The sequence below is a fragment of the Triticum urartu genome, unplaced genomic scaffold (genome assembly GCF_003073215.2).
Source record: "Triticum urartu cultivar G1812 unplaced genomic scaffold, Tu2.1 TuUngrouped_contig_2563, whole genome shotgun sequence".
In the NCBI taxonomy this organism is placed as follows: domain Eukaryota; kingdom Viridiplantae; phylum Streptophyta; class Magnoliopsida; order Poales; family Poaceae; genus Triticum; species Triticum urartu.
The window spans coordinates 4,254-22,500 of record NW_024113049.1 but is presented as its reverse complement, the minus strand read 5'-3'; the positions used below and the strand labels follow the sequence as shown (position 1 = coordinate 22,500).

At 47.2% G+C, this 18,247-nt stretch overlaps 1 protein-coding gene across 1 annotated transcript; it reads left to right on the top strand.

Annotated features, from left to right (window-relative positions):
- Positions 1-11,394: 11,394 nt before the first annotated feature.
- Positions 11,395-16,969, top strand: LOC125527009 (oligouridylate-binding protein 1B-like). Its single transcript, XM_048691587.1, has 12 exons — positions 11,395-11,765; positions 13,637-13,698; positions 14,025-14,127; positions 14,713-14,789; positions 14,886-14,947; positions 15,074-15,161; positions 15,245-15,320; positions 15,423-15,453; positions 15,539-15,658; positions 15,990-16,075; positions 16,149-16,322; positions 16,442-16,969. Exons 1-12 carry the CDS (start codon positions 11,592-11,594, stop codon positions 16,721-16,723), a joined length of 1,335 nt encoding a protein of 444 aa, XP_048547544.1. The 5' UTR covers positions 11,395-11,591; the 3' UTR covers positions 16,724-16,969.
- The last annotated feature ends 1,278 nt before the right edge of the window (positions 16,970-18,247 follow it).

Genomic DNA, 18,247 nt, shown 5'->3' with positions numbered 1-18,247 from the left:
GTATTTGTTCCATTCTTGCCGCCCTAGTTTCCGTCATATCGGTGTTATGTTCCCGGATTTTGCGTTCCTTACGCGGTTGGGTTATAATGGGAACCCTTGATAGTTAGCCTTGATTAAAGATTTTCCAGCAATGCCCAACCTTGGTTTTACCATTTGCCACCTAGTCTCTTTTTCCCTTGGGTTTCCGGAGCCCGAGGGTCATCTTATTTTAGCCCCCCCTGGGCCAGTGCTCCTCTGAGTGTTGGTCCAAACTAGAGTCCTGTGTAGCGCCCCCTCAGGGAAACTCGAGGTTTGGTTTTAGTTGTATGGAGAGCTCATCTGAGTGTGCCCTAAGAATGAGATATGTGCAGCTCCTATCGGGATTTGTCGGCACATTCGGGCGGTGTTGCTGGTCTTGTTTTAACCTGTCGAAGTGTCTTGAAGAACCGAGTACCGAGTCTGATCGGAACGTCTCGGGAGGAGGTCTATTCCTTCGTTGACCGTGAGAGCTTGTCATGGGCTAAGTTGGGACTCCCCTGCAGGGATTTGAACTTTCGAAAGCCATGCCCGCGGTTATGGGCAGATGGGAATTTGTTAATGTCCGGTTGTAGATAACTTGAACCTTAACTTAATAAAATGAATCAACTGTGTGCGTTACCGTGATGGCCTCTTCTCGGCGGAGTCCGGGAAGTGGACACGGTGTTGGAGTAATGTTTGCGCAGGTTGGGCCTCTCTAGTTTCTCGCTCGCGCTTTGTCTCCTCTTCTTGCTCTCTTTTGCGAATAGGATAGCCACCATATTTGCTAGTCGCTTGCTGCAGCCCCACATATTTACCTTGCCTTACCTATAAGCTTAAATAGTCTTGATCGTGAGGGTGCGAGATTGCTGAGTCCCTGTGGCTCACAGTTTACTATGACACCAGATGCAGGGCCTGATGATTCCGCTCCAGGTGACGCGCTCGAGCTCAAGTGGGAGTTCGACGAGGACTCTCAACGATACTATGTTTCCTTTCCTGATGATCAGTAGTGGTGCCCAGTTGGGGGTGATCGGGACCGTGTCGCATGTTGGGTTATCTTTTATTTTGGCGCCGTAGTCGGGCCATGAGTGTTTGTATGATGTAATGGTATTTATGTACTTGATTGACGTGGCGAGTGTAAGCCAACTATGTTATCTCCCCTTTTACTATCTATATTACATGGGATGTTGTGAAGATTGCCTAATTTGCGACCTATGCCTTCAATGCGATTATGCCTCTAAGTCGTGCCTTGACACGTGGGAGATATAGTCGCATCGAGGGTGTTACAACAACCCAATATTTTTCCTTGCTGTTATTTAATAAATAACTTATTTAGCCTCTGTTTGGATGTGGTTTTGTGTTTTAATTAATGTTTGTGCCAAGCTAGACCTATTAGATCTTCTTGGATGATAGTTATTTGATCTTGCTGTAATTTCCAGAAACTTTGCGTTCAGTGCCCGAATTACTAAAAATCATCAGAACGTGATAAAATACTGATTCCAATTGCTGCTGATCAATAAACAAATATAGGTCTTCTAATTTTGGTAGATTTTTTGGAGTTCCAGAAGTTTGCGTTAGTTACAGATTACTACAGACTGTTCTGTTTTTGACAGATTCTGTTTTCCGTGTTTTGTTTGCTTATTTTGATGAATCTATGGTTAGTAAAATAGTTTATAATCCATAGAAATGTTGGAATAGAGTAGGTTTAACACCAATTTAAATAAAGAATGAGTTCATTATACTACCTTGAAGTGGTTTTATGTTTTCTTTCTCTAACGGAGCTCACGAGATTCCTATTGAGTTTTGTGTTGTGAAGTTTTCAAGTTTGGGTGAGTTCTTTTGATGGATTTTGGAACAAGGAGTGGCAAGAGCCTAAGCTTGGGGATGCCCATGGCACCCCCAATATAATCCAAGGACACCAAAAAGTCAAAGCTTGGGGATGCCCCGGAAGGCATCCCCTCTTTCGTCCACTTCCATCGGTAATTTACTTGGAGCTATATTTTTATTCACCAACATGATATGTGTTTTGCTTGGAGCGTCTTGTATTATTTGTGTCTTTGTTTGTTAGTTTGCCACAATCATCCTTGCTGTACACACCTTTTGAGAGAGTCATCTATGAATTAAAATTTGATAGAATACTCTATGTGCTCACTTATATCTTTTGAGCTATGTAGTTTTGCTCTACACACTTCACTTATATCTTTTGAGCGTTATAATTTTGCTCTATGTGCTTCACTTAGATCTTTTAGAGCACGGTGGTGGTTTGTTTTAAAGAAACTATTGATCTCTCTCATTCACTTAAATTATTTTGAGAGTCTTAATAGCATGGTAATTTGCTTAATATAAATATGCTTGGTGTTCAAGATATGTGAAATTTTCTTTTGAGTGCGTTGAATACTAAGAGAAGATTGAAGCATGATAATTGTTTTGAGATATGGAGGTGATAATATTAGAGTTATGCTAGTTTAGTAGTTGTGAATTTAAAGAATACTTGTGTTAAAGTTTGTGATTCCCGTAGCATGCACGTATGGTGAACCGTTATGTGATGAAGTCGGAGCATAATTTATTTATTGATTGTCTTCCTTATGAGTGGCGGTCGGGGACGAGCGATGGTCTTTTCCTACCAATCCATCCCCCTAGGAGCATGCGCGTAATACTTTGCTTTGATAACTTCTAGATTTTTGCAATAAGTATATGAGTTCTTTATGACTAATGTTGAGTCCATGGATTATATGCACTTTTCCCATCCTTCCACCATTGTTAGCCTCTCTAATACCGCGCACCTTTCGCCGGTATCATACACCCACCATATACCTTCCTCAAAATAGCCACCATACCTACCTATCATGGCATTTCCATAGCCATTCCGAGATATATTGCCATGCAACTTTCCACCTTCCGTTTATTATGACACGCTCCATCATTGTCATATTGCTAGCATGATCATGTAGTTGACATCGTATTTGTGGCAAAGCCACCATTCATAATTCTTTCATACATGTCACTCTTGATTCATTTGCATATCCGGTACACCGCCGGAGGCATTCATATAGAGTCATATTTGTTCTAAGTATCGAGTTGTAATTGTTGAGTTGTAAGAAAAATAAAAGTGTGATGATCATCAATTTTCTAGAGCATTGTCCCAAGTGAGGAAAGGATGATGGAGACTATGATTCCCCCATAAGTCGGGATGAGACTCCGGACGAAAAAAAGAGGCCATAAAAAAGAGAGAAAAGGCCCAAATAAAAAATGAGAGAAAAAGAGAGAAGGGACAATGTTACTATCCTTTTACCACACTTGTGCTTCAAAGTAGCACCATGATCTTCATGATAGAGAGTCTCTCGTTATGTCACTTTCATATACTAGTGGGAATTTTTCATTATAGAACTTGGCTTGTATATTCCAATGATGGGCTTCCTCAAATTGCCCTAGGTCTTCGTGAGCAAGCGAGTTGGATGCACACCCACTTAGTTTATTTTGATGAGCTTTCATATACTTATAGCTCTAGTGCATCCGTTGCATGCAATCCCTACTCACTCACATTGATATCTATTGATGGGCCTCTCCATAGCCCGTTGATACGCCTAGTTGATGTGAGACTATCTTCCCCTCCTTTTGTCTTCTCCACAACCACCCTTCTATTCCACGTAGTGCTATGTCCATGACTCACGCTCATGTATTGCGTGAAGATTGAAAAAGTTTTGAAAAAGTTAGTGTATGAAACAATTGCTTGGCTTGTCATCGGGTGTGCATGATTTAAATACTTTGTGTGGTGAGATAGAGGCATAGCCAGACTATATGATTTTGTAGGGATAACTTTCTTTGGCCATGTTATTTTGAGAAGACATAATTACTTTATTAGTATGCTTGAAGTGTTATTATTCTTTATGTCAATATGAACTTTTGTCTTGAATCTTTATCTGAATATCATATCCACAATTAAGAAATTTTGCATTGAATTATGCCAAGTAGCACTCCGCATCAAAAATTCTCTTTTTTATCATTTACCTACTCGAGGACGAGCAGGAATTAAGCTTGGGGATGCCTGATACGTCTCAACGTATCTATTAATTTTTTCTGCCATGCTATATTATCTACTGTTTTGGACTATATTGGGCTTTATTTTCCACTTTTATATTATTATTTTTGGACTAACCTATTAACCGGAGGCCCAGCCCAATTTGTTTTTTGCCTATTTCAGTGTTTCGAAGAAACAGAATATCAAACGGAGTCCAAACAGAAAAACCTTTTGGAACGTATTTTCTTCCGGATAAGACCCAGGAGACTTGGACCCTATCCAAGAAGACCGAGCGGTCACGAGGTAGGGGGCCCCGCCCTACCCCAGGCGCACCCCCCTGCCTCGTGGGCCCCTCGGTGCTCCACCGACGTACTCCTTCCTCCTATATATACCCACGTACCCCCAAACGATCAGAACAGGAGCCAAAAACCTAATTCCACTGCCGCAACTTTCTGTATCCACGAGATCCCATCTTGGGGCCTGTCTCTGGAGCTCCGCCGGAGAGGGCCGTCATCACGGAGGGGTCTACATCATCATAGCCCCTCCGATGAAGTGTGAGTAGTTTACTCTTTCGGGTCCATAGTTAGTAGCTAGATGGCTTCTTCTCTCTTTTTGGATCTCAATACAATGTTCTCCCCCTATCTTGTGGAGATCTATTCGATGTAATCTTCTTCTTTTGCGGTGTGTTTGTTGAGACTGATGAATTGTGGGTTTATGATCAAGTCTATCTATGAACAATATTTGAATCTTCTCTGAATTATTTTATGTATGATTGGTTATCTTTGCAAGTCTCTTCGAATTATCCGTTTGGTTTGGACAACTAGATTGGTAGTTCTTGCCATGGGAGAAGTGCTTAGCTTTGGGTTCAATCTTCCGGTGTTCTTTTCCCAATGATAGAAGGGGCAGCAAGACACGTATTGTCTCGTTGCCATTGAGGATAACAAGATGGGGTTTGTTTCATATTGCATGAATTTATCTCTCTACATCATGTCATCTTGCTTAAGGCGTTACTCTGTTTTTAACTTAATACTCTCGATGCATGCTGGATAGCGGTCGATGAGTGGAGTAATAGTAGTAGATGCAGAATCGTTTTGATCTACTTGTCACGGACGTGATGCCTATATACATGATCATGCCTAGATATTCTCATAACTATGCTAAATTCTGTCAATTGATCAACAGTAATTTGTTCACCCACCATAGAAAACTTATGCTCTCGAGAGAAGCCACTAGTGAAACCTATGTCCCCGGGTCTATTCTCATCATATCAATCTCCATCACTTTTATATTGTTTTGCTATTTACTTTGCTTTTACCTTTTACTTTGCATCTTTATCATAAAAATACCAAAAATATTCTATCTATCAGATCTCACTCTCGTAAGTGACCGTGAAGGGCTTGACAACCCCTAATCACGTTGGTTGCGGGTAGCTATCACTTTGTGCAGTACGAGGGACTTGAGCGTGGGCTCCTGCTGGATGATACCTTGGTTCTCAAAAACTGAGGGAAATACTTTATGCTACTCTGCCTGCATCATCCCTTCCTCTTCGGGGAAAACCAACGCAAGCTCAAGACATAGCAGCACGCGTTTCCCCCGGCCCTTGACCTCAAGGGCACTCATCTCCTGGCGTTGACTGAGCATCATGACCTAGAATACTAGCAATGATCGACCCTCGCTCGGGGGTTGCACGTCCGGAACAAGCAAAAAGAAAAGCAACCTAAGGGGGTCAAGCGCTGCTTCATGCATCGTTAAGGAGTTTCCACTAAGTACCCTTTACATCCCCGCGGTGTTACATTCAAAATGTCACCAGGAAAAAAGAAGAAAGGCGTCCTAAGGGGAGGCGGCAGCCTCGTGCTCCTCGGCTCCGTGCTGGCCTTCGTGGTTGTCGAGGGCGAACCGCGCGACCAGATCATCTACATGATCTTCCACCCACTCCCCCAGGGCATCACAAATTACCCTAGGGACGGGGTCGATCACGGCCTCGAAGTCAAAATCGGGATCCTTGTGAAGAACATGGCTGAAAACATGCGTCGACGCCTGCGCGAGGAGGTCGCGGCTTTCCTCGTCGTCGAGCCTGCGCACCTTCTCCGTGCTCCCTTCAAGCCGCTCCACGACCCTGGTGAAGAAGGTGAGGTCTCCGACGTCATCGGGCACGAGCGGGCTGGACACGCTCTCCTTGTAGATAGTGCGTAGGGCGTGACTAGCCCGCCGATCGAGGTCTTGAAACATCATGGAGCACGTGTCCTGCAGGCCCCGAGCTTGATTCGCCTAGTCTGTCGCCCGCTCCACCAGGGAAGCGACATCCCCCATTGCTGATAGAGGGATACCGGCTCGGTTTCAGCTGCGGCTTGGGCGTCGAGGGTAGCCTTCTGGCGCTTGTCCGCCCCGACCAACTTCTTCTTAAGGCTATCATATCGGCCTTCAGTTCATCGCGCCGGGTGCAGAAGCGAGTCTCGTGGAGCTTCAGCTTCTTGTGATAGTCCTTGGCAAGAGCTCAACAGGCCCCCGTGATCCCCTGTTGATCTTCATCTGAACCTTTGCCTCCCAAGAGGCCAGGGCGGCCTCGGCGGTCATCACTTGGCACTCCATCACCTCCAGCCGATCGCGCTCCAGGTTCAGCTTGGACACCACCAGCTCCAGTGCCTCCTCTAGGGCTCGGAGCCCCACTTAGTGGACTGACAACCCTTCCGCGGGAATGGGCACAATGGCTTCGCGCTCCCAGGCTTGCCGCTCCAGGGCTGGGATGGAGGCCAGGAGCTCCTACTCGCACTTTTCGGCGGCCTCGCGCCACCGGTCCGTGGCCTCGGCCTCGTCAAAGGCGCGGTCGCAGGCTTCTTTGGCCGTGGCGGAGGACTCCTCATCCTTCAAGCGAGTGGCTTCGTGTTGGAGGCGGCTGAAGTTGATGGCTACTTCGAGCTGGAGCCACCCGTGCGCCAAGCGCAGATGCTCGACCTCGAGGTGCGAGTCGACGTTGTAGAGTTCTGCCTCAAGCCGGTCCAATGCGCCCTCGTGTCCTGAAGAAGGCCATGCCAGACAGCGCTATGGTCGCGCGCGAGCTCCAACACTCGGCCAGGACCTTGTTCCACGCTCCCGGCCGTGACAGAGGCCCGGGAAGGCCCCATTGGCTCGCTACGGACCCGAGTGCCGCCGAGGGATAGTGGGATAAACGGTGGCACCACCCATGCAAGCCTGATGTCGCCCCCGTCAAAGGACGTCGGGGCCCCGGGTCGAGGACCGCCAGCGGTCGCCTTGGGAGGAGCGCAACTTCTCTGGTGTGCGTAAGCTCAGCCGCCGGGCTCGCAGGGGGGCGTAGCTGTTGAGCACCTCGAAGCCCCCAGAATGGACAACGGGACCATCCTCGCCCCCTTCGCCTAGAGGAAACCAGATAAACAAGGGCTCAGGAAGGCTTGTCGAGCGAAGGTCGGGGAGACTAGAGTACTTACTCATAAGTGGGGACCCATTTCCTTCTCTTCAAGGCCCGCATGGGCGAGCCGACACTGCCCTCAGGCCGCCTCTTCCTCGAAGGGACACATACCCTGGGGGTTGGTGCCGTAGGGTATACCTGGCCACCCTGTGCGCCCGCGGCGATGGCCACATCCCCCCGGCGGAGGACCGCCACCACCGTCTAGGGACGAGTCGGCTCACGACAGACGGTTCGGCATGCCCCCTGGTCGCCCCCAGGAACACCTCACCCCTGAGGCCCTCGGGGGCTGGAACCACCAGGAAGGGGTTGTCACGAAGCCCCTCACGGCCCTCGGGAGGCAACCCCCATTCATTGAAGCAAGGCATCCCCCTGGCGAAGTCCCTCCCGTTCGTGTAGTTGTACAGGGGGAGTCCCCCATCAGGAAGTGCGCTGGCTCCCCCACCGGTCAGGAGGCGGAGTATCCCATTCAGCATGCTAGGAGGCAGGGAGGTCTCCTGGAGCCTCATGGGGTCTTCGTGGCTGGTGAAGGCCCACATCAGGCGAGAATGACGTTGGAGTGGGGTGATCCGCCATTGGACGAACTCCCTCACCACCATCGCCACCGTCACGCTCGCCGCTCTCAAGTCAGCCAGCCTCGCGGAGACCCGCGTGAGCCATGGATCGACAAGCCTCTCGTGCGTCCATTTGAAGCTCAGCATCACCGGGGACGATGGGGTTTGGAGCAGGGGGCTATACTAGGACGCGTGGACATACACCCACTGCCTCCGGAAGCCCTCTGAAGCGACATGCAGCAGAAGCATTGCTCACCGGCAGTCAGCCGCAGGAAGAAGAAGTGGTGGAGCAATGCCCCTGAGGGGGCAATGCCTATGAAAGCCTCGCACAAGAACGCGAATGCAGAAAGGAGGTGATGGATTCCGGGTCAAAATGTAGCACGTGGACCTGGTAGTGCGATAGCACAACATTGAAGAAGTCTGAAAACGGGGGCAGTAAGCTGGAGGAGAAGCCATGAAGGAGGGCAATGGTGGTCACTTCCAATTCGGTGGTAGACCGTGAAGCCGGCCAGATCTTCGTCGCCTTCCACTCGTTGGAATCGGTCGCGGTCACCGGGAAGACCTTGTCCAGCCCCTCGCGGTTGAGCGCGGTGAATCGACCAAGGGCGGGGGCCGGCCCCGTCTGGCGGACCGCCGCCGTTGTGGCCTTGTGTCCTCCCACTCCGACGGGGTATGACAACACAAGATCTAGGTGGCGAGCCACGAACTTGTGTGAGAAGAAAGGGGTGTAAGGCGAGCGCGTAGTGGAGTAATGATGGCCCCGCCACACGCGCCAGACTTTTGTCAGTCTGGGTAGTTGCCGAGGCAACATGAGGGAAGTGGGGGCGTCCACGCCCTATCGAGCACCATGCGTCAAGCCTGGTGCACAGGCGATTGGGGCCGCGTCGCTTTGCCATCCCCTCGCCGCCTTCGCCTCGAAGACAGGACGAGCGCGCCTCAGGCCCGGGGGCTACTCGTTTGACCATTCAACCTTGGGCCCTGGTCGCTCGTGCCTGACGACATCAGATACCTTGCCTACTTCACCAGGGTTGTGGAGCGGCTTGAAGGGAGCGCAGAGAATGTGCGCAGGCTCGTGGACGAGGAAAGCCGCGACCTCCTCGCGTAGGCGTCGACACGTGTTTTCAGCCATCTTCTTCGCGCCGATCCCGATTTCGACTTCGAGGCCATGATCGACCCCGTCCCTAGGATAATTTTTTATGCCCTGGGGGAGTAGGTGGAAGATCACGTAGATTATCTGGTCACACACTTCGCCCCCGACAACCACGAAGACCAGCACGGAGCCGAGGAGCACGAGGCTGCCACCAGTGATGATGATGACGTCTTTCTTCCATTTTCTTACTAACATTTTGAGTGTAATCCTGTGGGGATGTAATGGGTACTTGGTGGAAACTCCTTAACGATGCATGAAGTAGCGCTGGACCCACAGCCCCTGAGCGAGGGTCGATCGTCGCTGGTATGCTGGGTCATGATGCCCAGTCAAGGCCAGGAGATGAGTGCTCCTGAGGTCAAGGGCCGAGGGCAACACGTGCCTGCGGGCTCACTTAAGGAGCGTCGCACAAGGATCCAGGCACCAAAGTCTTGGTGAGGTGTGTGTAGGGGTGGCCCGAACGCAGGCATCAGCCGCGCCAAATGTCGGAATCGAGGCTTCGCGGACCCAAACAAGGTTCGAACTCTTGGGGCGTGCGAAGATCTAGCCTAGCTGCAGCCCCAAGCTCACCGCCTCATGGCTTGCCCTCGTCGAGTTCATGCGAGCGGGGAGAAGAGTGGACATGGTCATTTACCCAGGTTCAGGCCATCTTACGGTGTAAACCCCTACTCTTGTTTGTGGTGGATTGCCTCGCAAGGAGGATGAGTATGAACTAGTACAAGTGGTGAACTGCCTCGTGAGGGCTCGAGGATCCCCCTCTCTATGGTGGAGACTAACCTTTATTTATACTAGCATTGGTCCTCTTCCCTCATAGCTTAGGCGGGAAGGGATTTCACAATAGCCAATTTGAAAGGGGACAGGAGTACACCCTATCCTGACTAAAGTTCTTCTTCTTCTGCAAAGCTTCTGGTCGTGACACAGTGGTGGGCTCGGCGATGACATCGGCCCTGCCGAGCTCGTGGTCTTGGTCTGGTTGCACAGGAATGGAAACCTTTGGGGGATTCCTCGAGAACCCGCGTACGTCCTTGCCTCCTTAACATGAAAGAGGAAACTGCCCCGAGCTACGCCTGCTCGCATCCGCCTGGCCTTGGTCGTCATGACTCACATCATCGCGCGCCTCGTGAGGTGAGGTACTTTCATAGAGATCTTTGCTCCTCGGGAGGCAGGCTCGAAAGCTGCTCCTCGGGAGGTCTTGGTGTTGTTCTCCTAGCGAGGCAGGGGCCCTCGCGAGGGTCTTGTCCGTGAAGTCTTGTAGTTGGGACGTGTTGGGCCATCGAAGGAGCCACGTGTTGGGCCGTAGGCAGGCGGGCCTGGGTACCCCCGATCTCAGAACACCGACAATCTGCTCGGTAAGTAAATACCCAACAACCGAGCGCACAGAGGCACGAAGACTTCTGACACGTAGCAGATACTGGCAGCTCTTTTCCGAGTTTCTCGTCCACAAACGCCGGAGCGACCCGCCCTCCTGACCTTGGCTCTCTTGCCCTGACGCGCGGTCCTCGTTCATCGGCCGTTTCATTGGGCCCGAACACCGGGTCTTCTCATCCATTCCACCGCAGCAGCCCGTCTATAGCTGGCCAAATGGGCCGGGCCTGGCATGCCGACCCGCAAGCACGCTGGCACGACACGTGATGGGCCAGGCCCGGACACGCTCTAATCGGGCCGTGCCAGGCACGCGGCCCGCCTTGGGCCATGCCTGGGCCTGAAGGCTGGGCACGCGGGCCGGCACGCACGGCCCGTTTATTATCTTTTTTTATTTTTTATCCAGATTATATATATATAACACATAAAAAACAGCCCAGCGGGCCAAAATCAGTCCAAGAAACTACCTAGCAGGTCATCAGGCTAGTGGGCCAGCGTGCCTGGTGTGCCATCAAGCCGGCCCGTTTGGCTCCTGGGCCGTGCTTGGGCCGGAGGGGGCAGAACGCGGGCCGGCACGGCACGGCCCGACTAATAATCGTGCCATGGCGGGCCAAGCCGTGCCAGGCACGATTAAGATGGGCCGTGCCGTGCCGTGCCGGGCCGGCCCGTTTGGCCAGCTATGAGCCCGTCCTCCGCAGACGAGAGAATTTACCATGTACACCATTAGGTGTTTCGTAAATTGCATAAATAGCCTTGCACCCATCATTGTCTCGCTTCGCGCACAAAGCTCTCTTCGATGCTCCAGTCGACTATGAACTTATATGCGAACTCGTACAACTTAGGGGGTGTTCTGGAAATGTTGTTTCCCGCAAGAAAATATCCTTTTCTTCCCCTGCTTGCTCACCCCCACTCTCACGGTCTCACCTCGCTCCTCTTCACTTCCTCCCTCGGCTTCGAGTTTTTTTTCTCTTTTTTTTCTTCCCTTTTTTCCATTTCGATTTCCTTCTTCGTCGAGTTTGGGTTGGATTAATCCCCGACCCAAACCCTAATAATCGATCTCCCTGACCCGGGACGACGGCCCGGGGATCGATCGCCATGCAGCAGAGGATGAAGCAGGCGGCGGCGGTAGCGGCGCAGCAGCAGCAGCAGATGATGCAGCAGGCGCTACTCATGCACCACCACCAGCAGCAGGCGGCGGCCGCGGCGGCCGCGGTGCCGCCCATGTTCCCGCCGCACCACGCGCACCCGGGTCTCCTCGCCGCGCCGCATGTGGGCTCCTTATCTTGCTCCCCCGTGGTTACTGCTCGCTCGATCGCTTTCGTCTGCGCTGGGTTGGTGGCCTCTGGAGGTGTCTGGGGTTCCAGGTGTGGGGAGTGCGGTGTTTCCCGTTCCCGCGGTGTCGGTGACAGCTAGGGGTTTCGCTGGCATGGCTCCGTGTTCTAGGGTTGGAGTCTCTCATTTTGGTTATTCGGTTCAAATGGTGGGGATTTGGTTGCTTCACTGTTGCGATTTTTCATTTCGTCGGTTCCTCTAGGGAGTCTATTAGTTCTCTTCGCTGTGAGCTTGCTCGTCAGGAAAACTTTAGTTTGTCTTATGTTTTGTTTGTCGAATTAGGGTTTTGATCAGACCGGGTCGTTTTTGAGTGGATTTCACATCTCTGGTATTGCAAGCTAAGTAGCTACTTTACCAATTATTTGTTTTTTTACTACTTTTTAGAGGAGTTATGCTTGAGTACGCCGCGTGGAATTAGGTGCATGTGGTTGTGATTTACAATTAAGATTACGGGCAGGTTTAATGAGTGACAATAGTGAGATAAATATGTTTGTGTTAGAGTTTATGTGATATTGTAAGCGCCCTAGTGCTAAATACTTGTTAGTTTCTTAAATGTGAAGTGGAAAATATGCAGTGAGAACTGTGAATGAGCTCGTAAGGTCTGTGAAGGTCAGGTGAAATTTGTCTGGTGACTGCTAAACAAGTCACCATTTAGAGATGTGGGTTACGTTTTGGTTGTCTCTGATCATAAATAAGTGCACATTTAGTGGTGACTGAAATGTGAATGTACCATAATTATGCTCATTCCTTTTCCTTCTTTCATCCTGTTTGTCAGTTCAGAGGGTACTCCAATTTTGAGTTTTGGTGCATAGGTTACATTAATGCTGAACTCCATTTATTCTACTCCCTCCGATCGATATTACTTGTTGCTCAAACGGATGTATCTAGCACTGAAATACAACTAGATACATCCGTTTGAGCGACAAATAATATGGATCGGAGGGAGTATTAATACTTGCATGACATGTTTTCTTATACATGTAGCTGTTCCAAGTGCTAGTTAGGATGTGTTTGGTTGAAGGTGTCATATGAATGGGTTGGGACCGTCCAATTTATTTGGGATTGAACCATTCAATTCATGCGTTTGGCTGAATATAAGAGATGAGCTAATTATTTAGGACAGGACCACCAGTCATGCTCACATAGTCATGCATGCAAAGCGTGGCCATTTGATTCGACCGATTTGGTTGGGTGGAACCATAGTTGCCATGTTTCCGGTACGGTGGGAACGAGGAATTATAACCAAACATGTCTATTTTTTGAACGATCCCAACCCATTCATGACCACCCTTGTAACCAAACGCACCCTTAGTGAATCCGTTTGCATATCTAAGAGTCAGTTGTGCAAAGCTCTGGTAAACATGTTCAAAGTAGATGCGTTTTCCAATAGTGCAGCACTGCAAGTACTGCCTTTCACTGAGTACAGTTAAGTGTGTCTTTACATGTCGGTAGTATTGTACAGCGATTTCTTTCAGCTTGTCTCCGCACATAATTCAGTAACTGCAAGAAATCCACAGGAAAACTAAAATGAGTAGAAAATGGTGGACATTGGTCTTCCTGCAATGCTCATTTGGGGAATCGTGCATGCAGCGACATATTGTAGATCTGTACAGCGTTCCTGAATCACGTGTCCTCTGGACCAGGGGTCTAGCTTGGTCTTCATTGCATACCTTACTGCATTCGTATTGTTTTGTTTGATTTTGATTTTTGATATTACATATTTTCACTTCTACTGTTTGTTTGGCTCTTATTTTCCTTTCAAAATGTTAGGGCTGTATTCTTTGTTTGTGACACCCGTAATTTTGCAGATAGAGCCCATCGTTAGTGGGAACCTGCCTCCTGGGTTTGATTCAAGCACATGCCGCAGTGTGTAAGTGGTTGATTATTTCAACCTTCTAGTTATCTCGTGCCGTCTTACTGAAATTAAATATAAAATTGTACAAAACACGATACTTCTTTGTAAAATGTGTGCCCTGTCTCTTATAGTAAACTCCAATTAAATATAAAATTGTACAAAACATGATACTTCTTTGTAAAATGTGTGCTCTGTGTCCTATAGTAAACTCCAAACTGGATATGTTCTAGGACTGCGGACTGCCTGATGACATGTATCAAGTTCTCTTCTGCTTATTTGTACATCAAACTGCACATCATTTCCTTATGTTACTCACTACTCAACATTATTATTCTGAATAGGTATGTTGGCAATATCCATCTTCAAGTCACAGATTCACTACTGCATGAAGTTTTCCAGAGTATTGGTCCAGTTGAAGGGTGTAAGCTCATTAGGAAAGAAAAGGTAACTTGTGCTCTTTAAAAATAGATGCCATTGTGGTACTTTGTATTTGGTGCAAGTTTAAGGCATTTATTCAATAGTATCAGATAATGCTGTGTGTTACATTCTGGCACGATGTAGACTGCCACCCGCAATGCATGCTCTCAGACAGAAGGATTTATGGTATCAATAGTCAATATTTGATTTGTTGGTTTAACAGTGTTTATTTTTGGATCTCAGAACCCTACTGTGTGAAAGCTGTAAGGGACTGTTTTGGACCATTTGTTTGAATTGGTATGGTAGATAAATGCCATCAAACCCAGTTCTGAGCAACTTCCTGCAAGGAAGCTTTCTGATGTTGACTGACTGCACAATCAACAAATGCTCACATGGGATAGGTAGATAAATAACTAATTTGGCCTCTTGTTAGGACTGTTAACTTGATATTTTAGTGATGCCGTCTTCTATCTCTTGAAAAAAGCGTGCTGCATTTTTGTTTGTGTTATTTACTTAGTTCACCACTACAATTCGTTGTAGAACAGCTAATGCTGAATTAGTCATATTATTTCTGTTAATATTTTATCCATCTTTGTTCTTATCATCTCGCAGTCATCTTTTGGTTTTGTTGACTATTATGACCGTAGATATGCTGCAATTGCTATTGTGTCACTCAATGGTAGACAACTGTAAGTGTTTTCTTTCAATATTAATTATCTATGAACAGATATTAATGCAGTGTCCCATGTTCTACATTAACGTTTCTTATAATACTGGATAACCAGGTTTGGCCAGCCAATAAAAGTCAATTGGGCATACGCAAGTACCCAGAGAGAGGATACATCAGGTCTGGTACTGAAATATGGTCTAAATGTTCCATTATATATACTTGTTTTTTTTTTCCAGTGTATGTGCATCCTTTTAGATTTGAGACTGTTATAACTGAGATCTGTATGGCTGTTTATTCTTGCAGGCCATTTTAACATCTTTGTCGGGGATCTTTGCCCGGAGGTTACGGATGCTGCTTTGTTTGCTTTTTTTTCGGCATATTCTACCTGTTCGTAAGTGTTAGATAGCTCTGTGTACTTCATCCCATTTGTACAGTATATTCTGCCTTACCACTTTAGCTTGGTAACTTGTGCAGAGATGCTAGAGTTATGTGGGATCAGCAGACTGGACGATCTAGAGGGTTTGGTTTCGTTTCTTTTAGGAATCAGCAGGTAGTGTCACCATGGCAACTTAAAACATTAGTCTGGACTCAGAACTAATGTTGAGTTTATATGAACTGCTATTCATCATCTTCCTTTGTTATTCATTGACAGGATGCACAAACTGCCATAAATGAGTTGAATGGTGCGCTCCCTATGTCTAATTCTGGAGTTGACAAATCAGCTTCAGTGATGTGATGATAATGTATGTTTGTTTTTCTTGTGTTCAGGAAAGTGGCTTGGCAACCGCCAAATTCGTTGCAATTGGGCGACGAAGGGCGCTAATGCTGGTGAAGAGAAGCAAAGTACAGACTCCAAGGGTATGGTGGAATTGATAAACGGCTCATCAGGTGAATCTATATGCACTTGTTTCTTAGGTATTTGTTTTAATTTAAGGTTATATGATATGGAACAATCGGCTTGCAACAAGTTGAACTATTAGTTATCATTATTGTGGGAGTTTAGGTTTCTAATCTTTATCTATTACCCTTGGAGTTGAATTTACTTCATAGTCTGTTACATTTGCCAACTCCACTTCAACATAAGGGTTCCAGTCTTAATCCTTAGCAGAATAGGAATTAAAATAATATTTGCTTCGCACAGAATCTAGCCACATAACCTTGTGAAATCTTTTGTGGTAACTACGACTAGCGAAGTAATTTCATTGTTCCTGTTTTACAGAGGCTGGCAAGGAGAATGCAAACGAAGATGGTCCTGAAAATAACCCACAGTATACAACTGTTTATGTTGGCAATCTTCCCCATGATGTACTTTCTTGATTCCTGTTCTTTTGCATTGTTCTTGTTTGCTCATCACTAACTTGTCAATTCTGTTTATTAGATCAACAGCAATGATGTGCATCGATTTTTCCATTTACTCGGGGCTGGCTCAATTGAGGAGGTCCGTGTAACACGCGATAAAGGATTTGGCTTTGTGAGATATAGTACCCATGAAGAAGCTGCACAAGCAATACAGACGGGTAATGGCCAACTTATTGGCGGGAGGCAGATCAAGGTACTCTCTTTAGACATTGACATCCCCACCAATGAATTCCATTTCTCTTGGTTACCTTAGTTCCTCGGATGTAACAGAGGATAAAAGGGTTTTAGTGATTGAGTTTTCATATCATGCAGTGCTCTTGGGGAAGCAAACCAACTCCACCAGGGACAGCATCTGCGCCTCTGCCTCCTCCGGCATTAGCGCCATACACCCCTGGCGTGTCAGCAGCTGACCTCATCTCCTACGACCGATCCCTTGCTCTGAGCAAGATGGCTGCCGACCCGGCCCTGATGGGTCAGCACGCCGCCCTGAGGCAGGCCGCGATGGATATGGGCGCCGGCGCCCGCAAGGCCATCTTTGACGGGGGCTTCCAGAGTGTCAACCCTCAGCAGCAGCAGCAGCTCATGTACTACTGAGTGTATGAAGCAAGTATGCTGGCGACGGAGGGGATTACAACACCCTCCTTCCTAATGTATATACATATATGGTAGATGAAGCCTCACCAGGGCCTTTTCTTCTGTTATTACTAGTCCAACATCGCAATTAGTAATCTACTATCCTTCAGCTGTTAATGCTCCGGGTCGCCGGCTATATATAGCACCAATGTACTAGAACATACGTATCCCTGACGTGTTTTGGGCAATTCTTATTTTTAATAACTACTCCCACTGATCCAAAATAATTGTCAGTTTTGAACTAAGGTTAGTCCAACCTTAATTCAATACTGCAACACTTCTTATGGATAGAGCTAACCTTAATTCAAAACTGTGACGCTTATTTTGGATTGAAGGGAGTAGCATATATGACCATGTGTTACAACGGGAGAAAAGAAAATGATGTGCTCAGGTGTGGAGTAAATGCAGGTTGTGATGAACCAGGTGTTGCAACGGGAGAAAAGAAAATGATGTGCTTAGGTGTGGAGTAAATGCGGGTTGTGATGAACCAGGTGTCGGGTTGAGGATAAGGCTCGTCATAGTGGGGAGTAACTTATAGTATAAGGCTCGTCATATCTATGACACTAGTATAAGTTACTACCTCTATAGTGCAAAGTAATTAAGTAATAGTGTCATAGTGGATATGACATTAGTCTAAGTTACTATCTTCATAGTGCAAAATAATTAAATAATAGTGTTACAGATGGTTTCATTTATTAGCTCATAGACTCATTTTGCCTCGGAAAATGCTATGTTACAGTAACATATTATGTTACCACAAGCACCTCTTTCCTTATTAAATACTTGCCACATAAGCAAAATTGTATTGAGATGTGTTAAGTTACTACCTAAGTTACCCCACTATGGCTAGTCTAAGGTCGCTGGTGACAGATTTGATGGATCTATTGATAGCATGGATCTTTAGGCGCTAGTTCGGGACATGGAACATGATTTATAGTCTGAGGTAATCCCATTGGAAGAACTTGTAAAATATGAAATTGTGGTCACTTAACTTGTCTTAGAGCGACTATAGTAGACCCCGCATCCCGTCGGTTCCCAAAACACATTTGCAGTTCGCGCAAAACCACTTTTGCAGGTTGGCACAGATGCAGACTCCCAAACAGATCCGTAAAAAAGTATATTCACGAAATATATTAGTTTATGGGTCGGTTTTGTGGGGTTTGCTCTTTGCGCCGCTGCATCTCGCATATCATCGGTCCGCAAATATCAAATCCAACATAATTCATCAATCGAAAACAAACTGAATTATTCAAATCAAACATAATACAATAATCATCCGCATTACAAATAATTATTCAAATCACCGTAGCAAACTTAAATAATGCAATACAAAACTTGTCATGAATACAAATACAAATGAATACAAAAATTAGTCACTGTCCAACCCTTTGCCAATGGTGCTCAATGAGATCCTCCTGAAGTTGAAAGTGTGTGTCTGCATTTTCAATCTTCTTGTATGTCTCAAGAAAAGCTCTAATGCAGTTT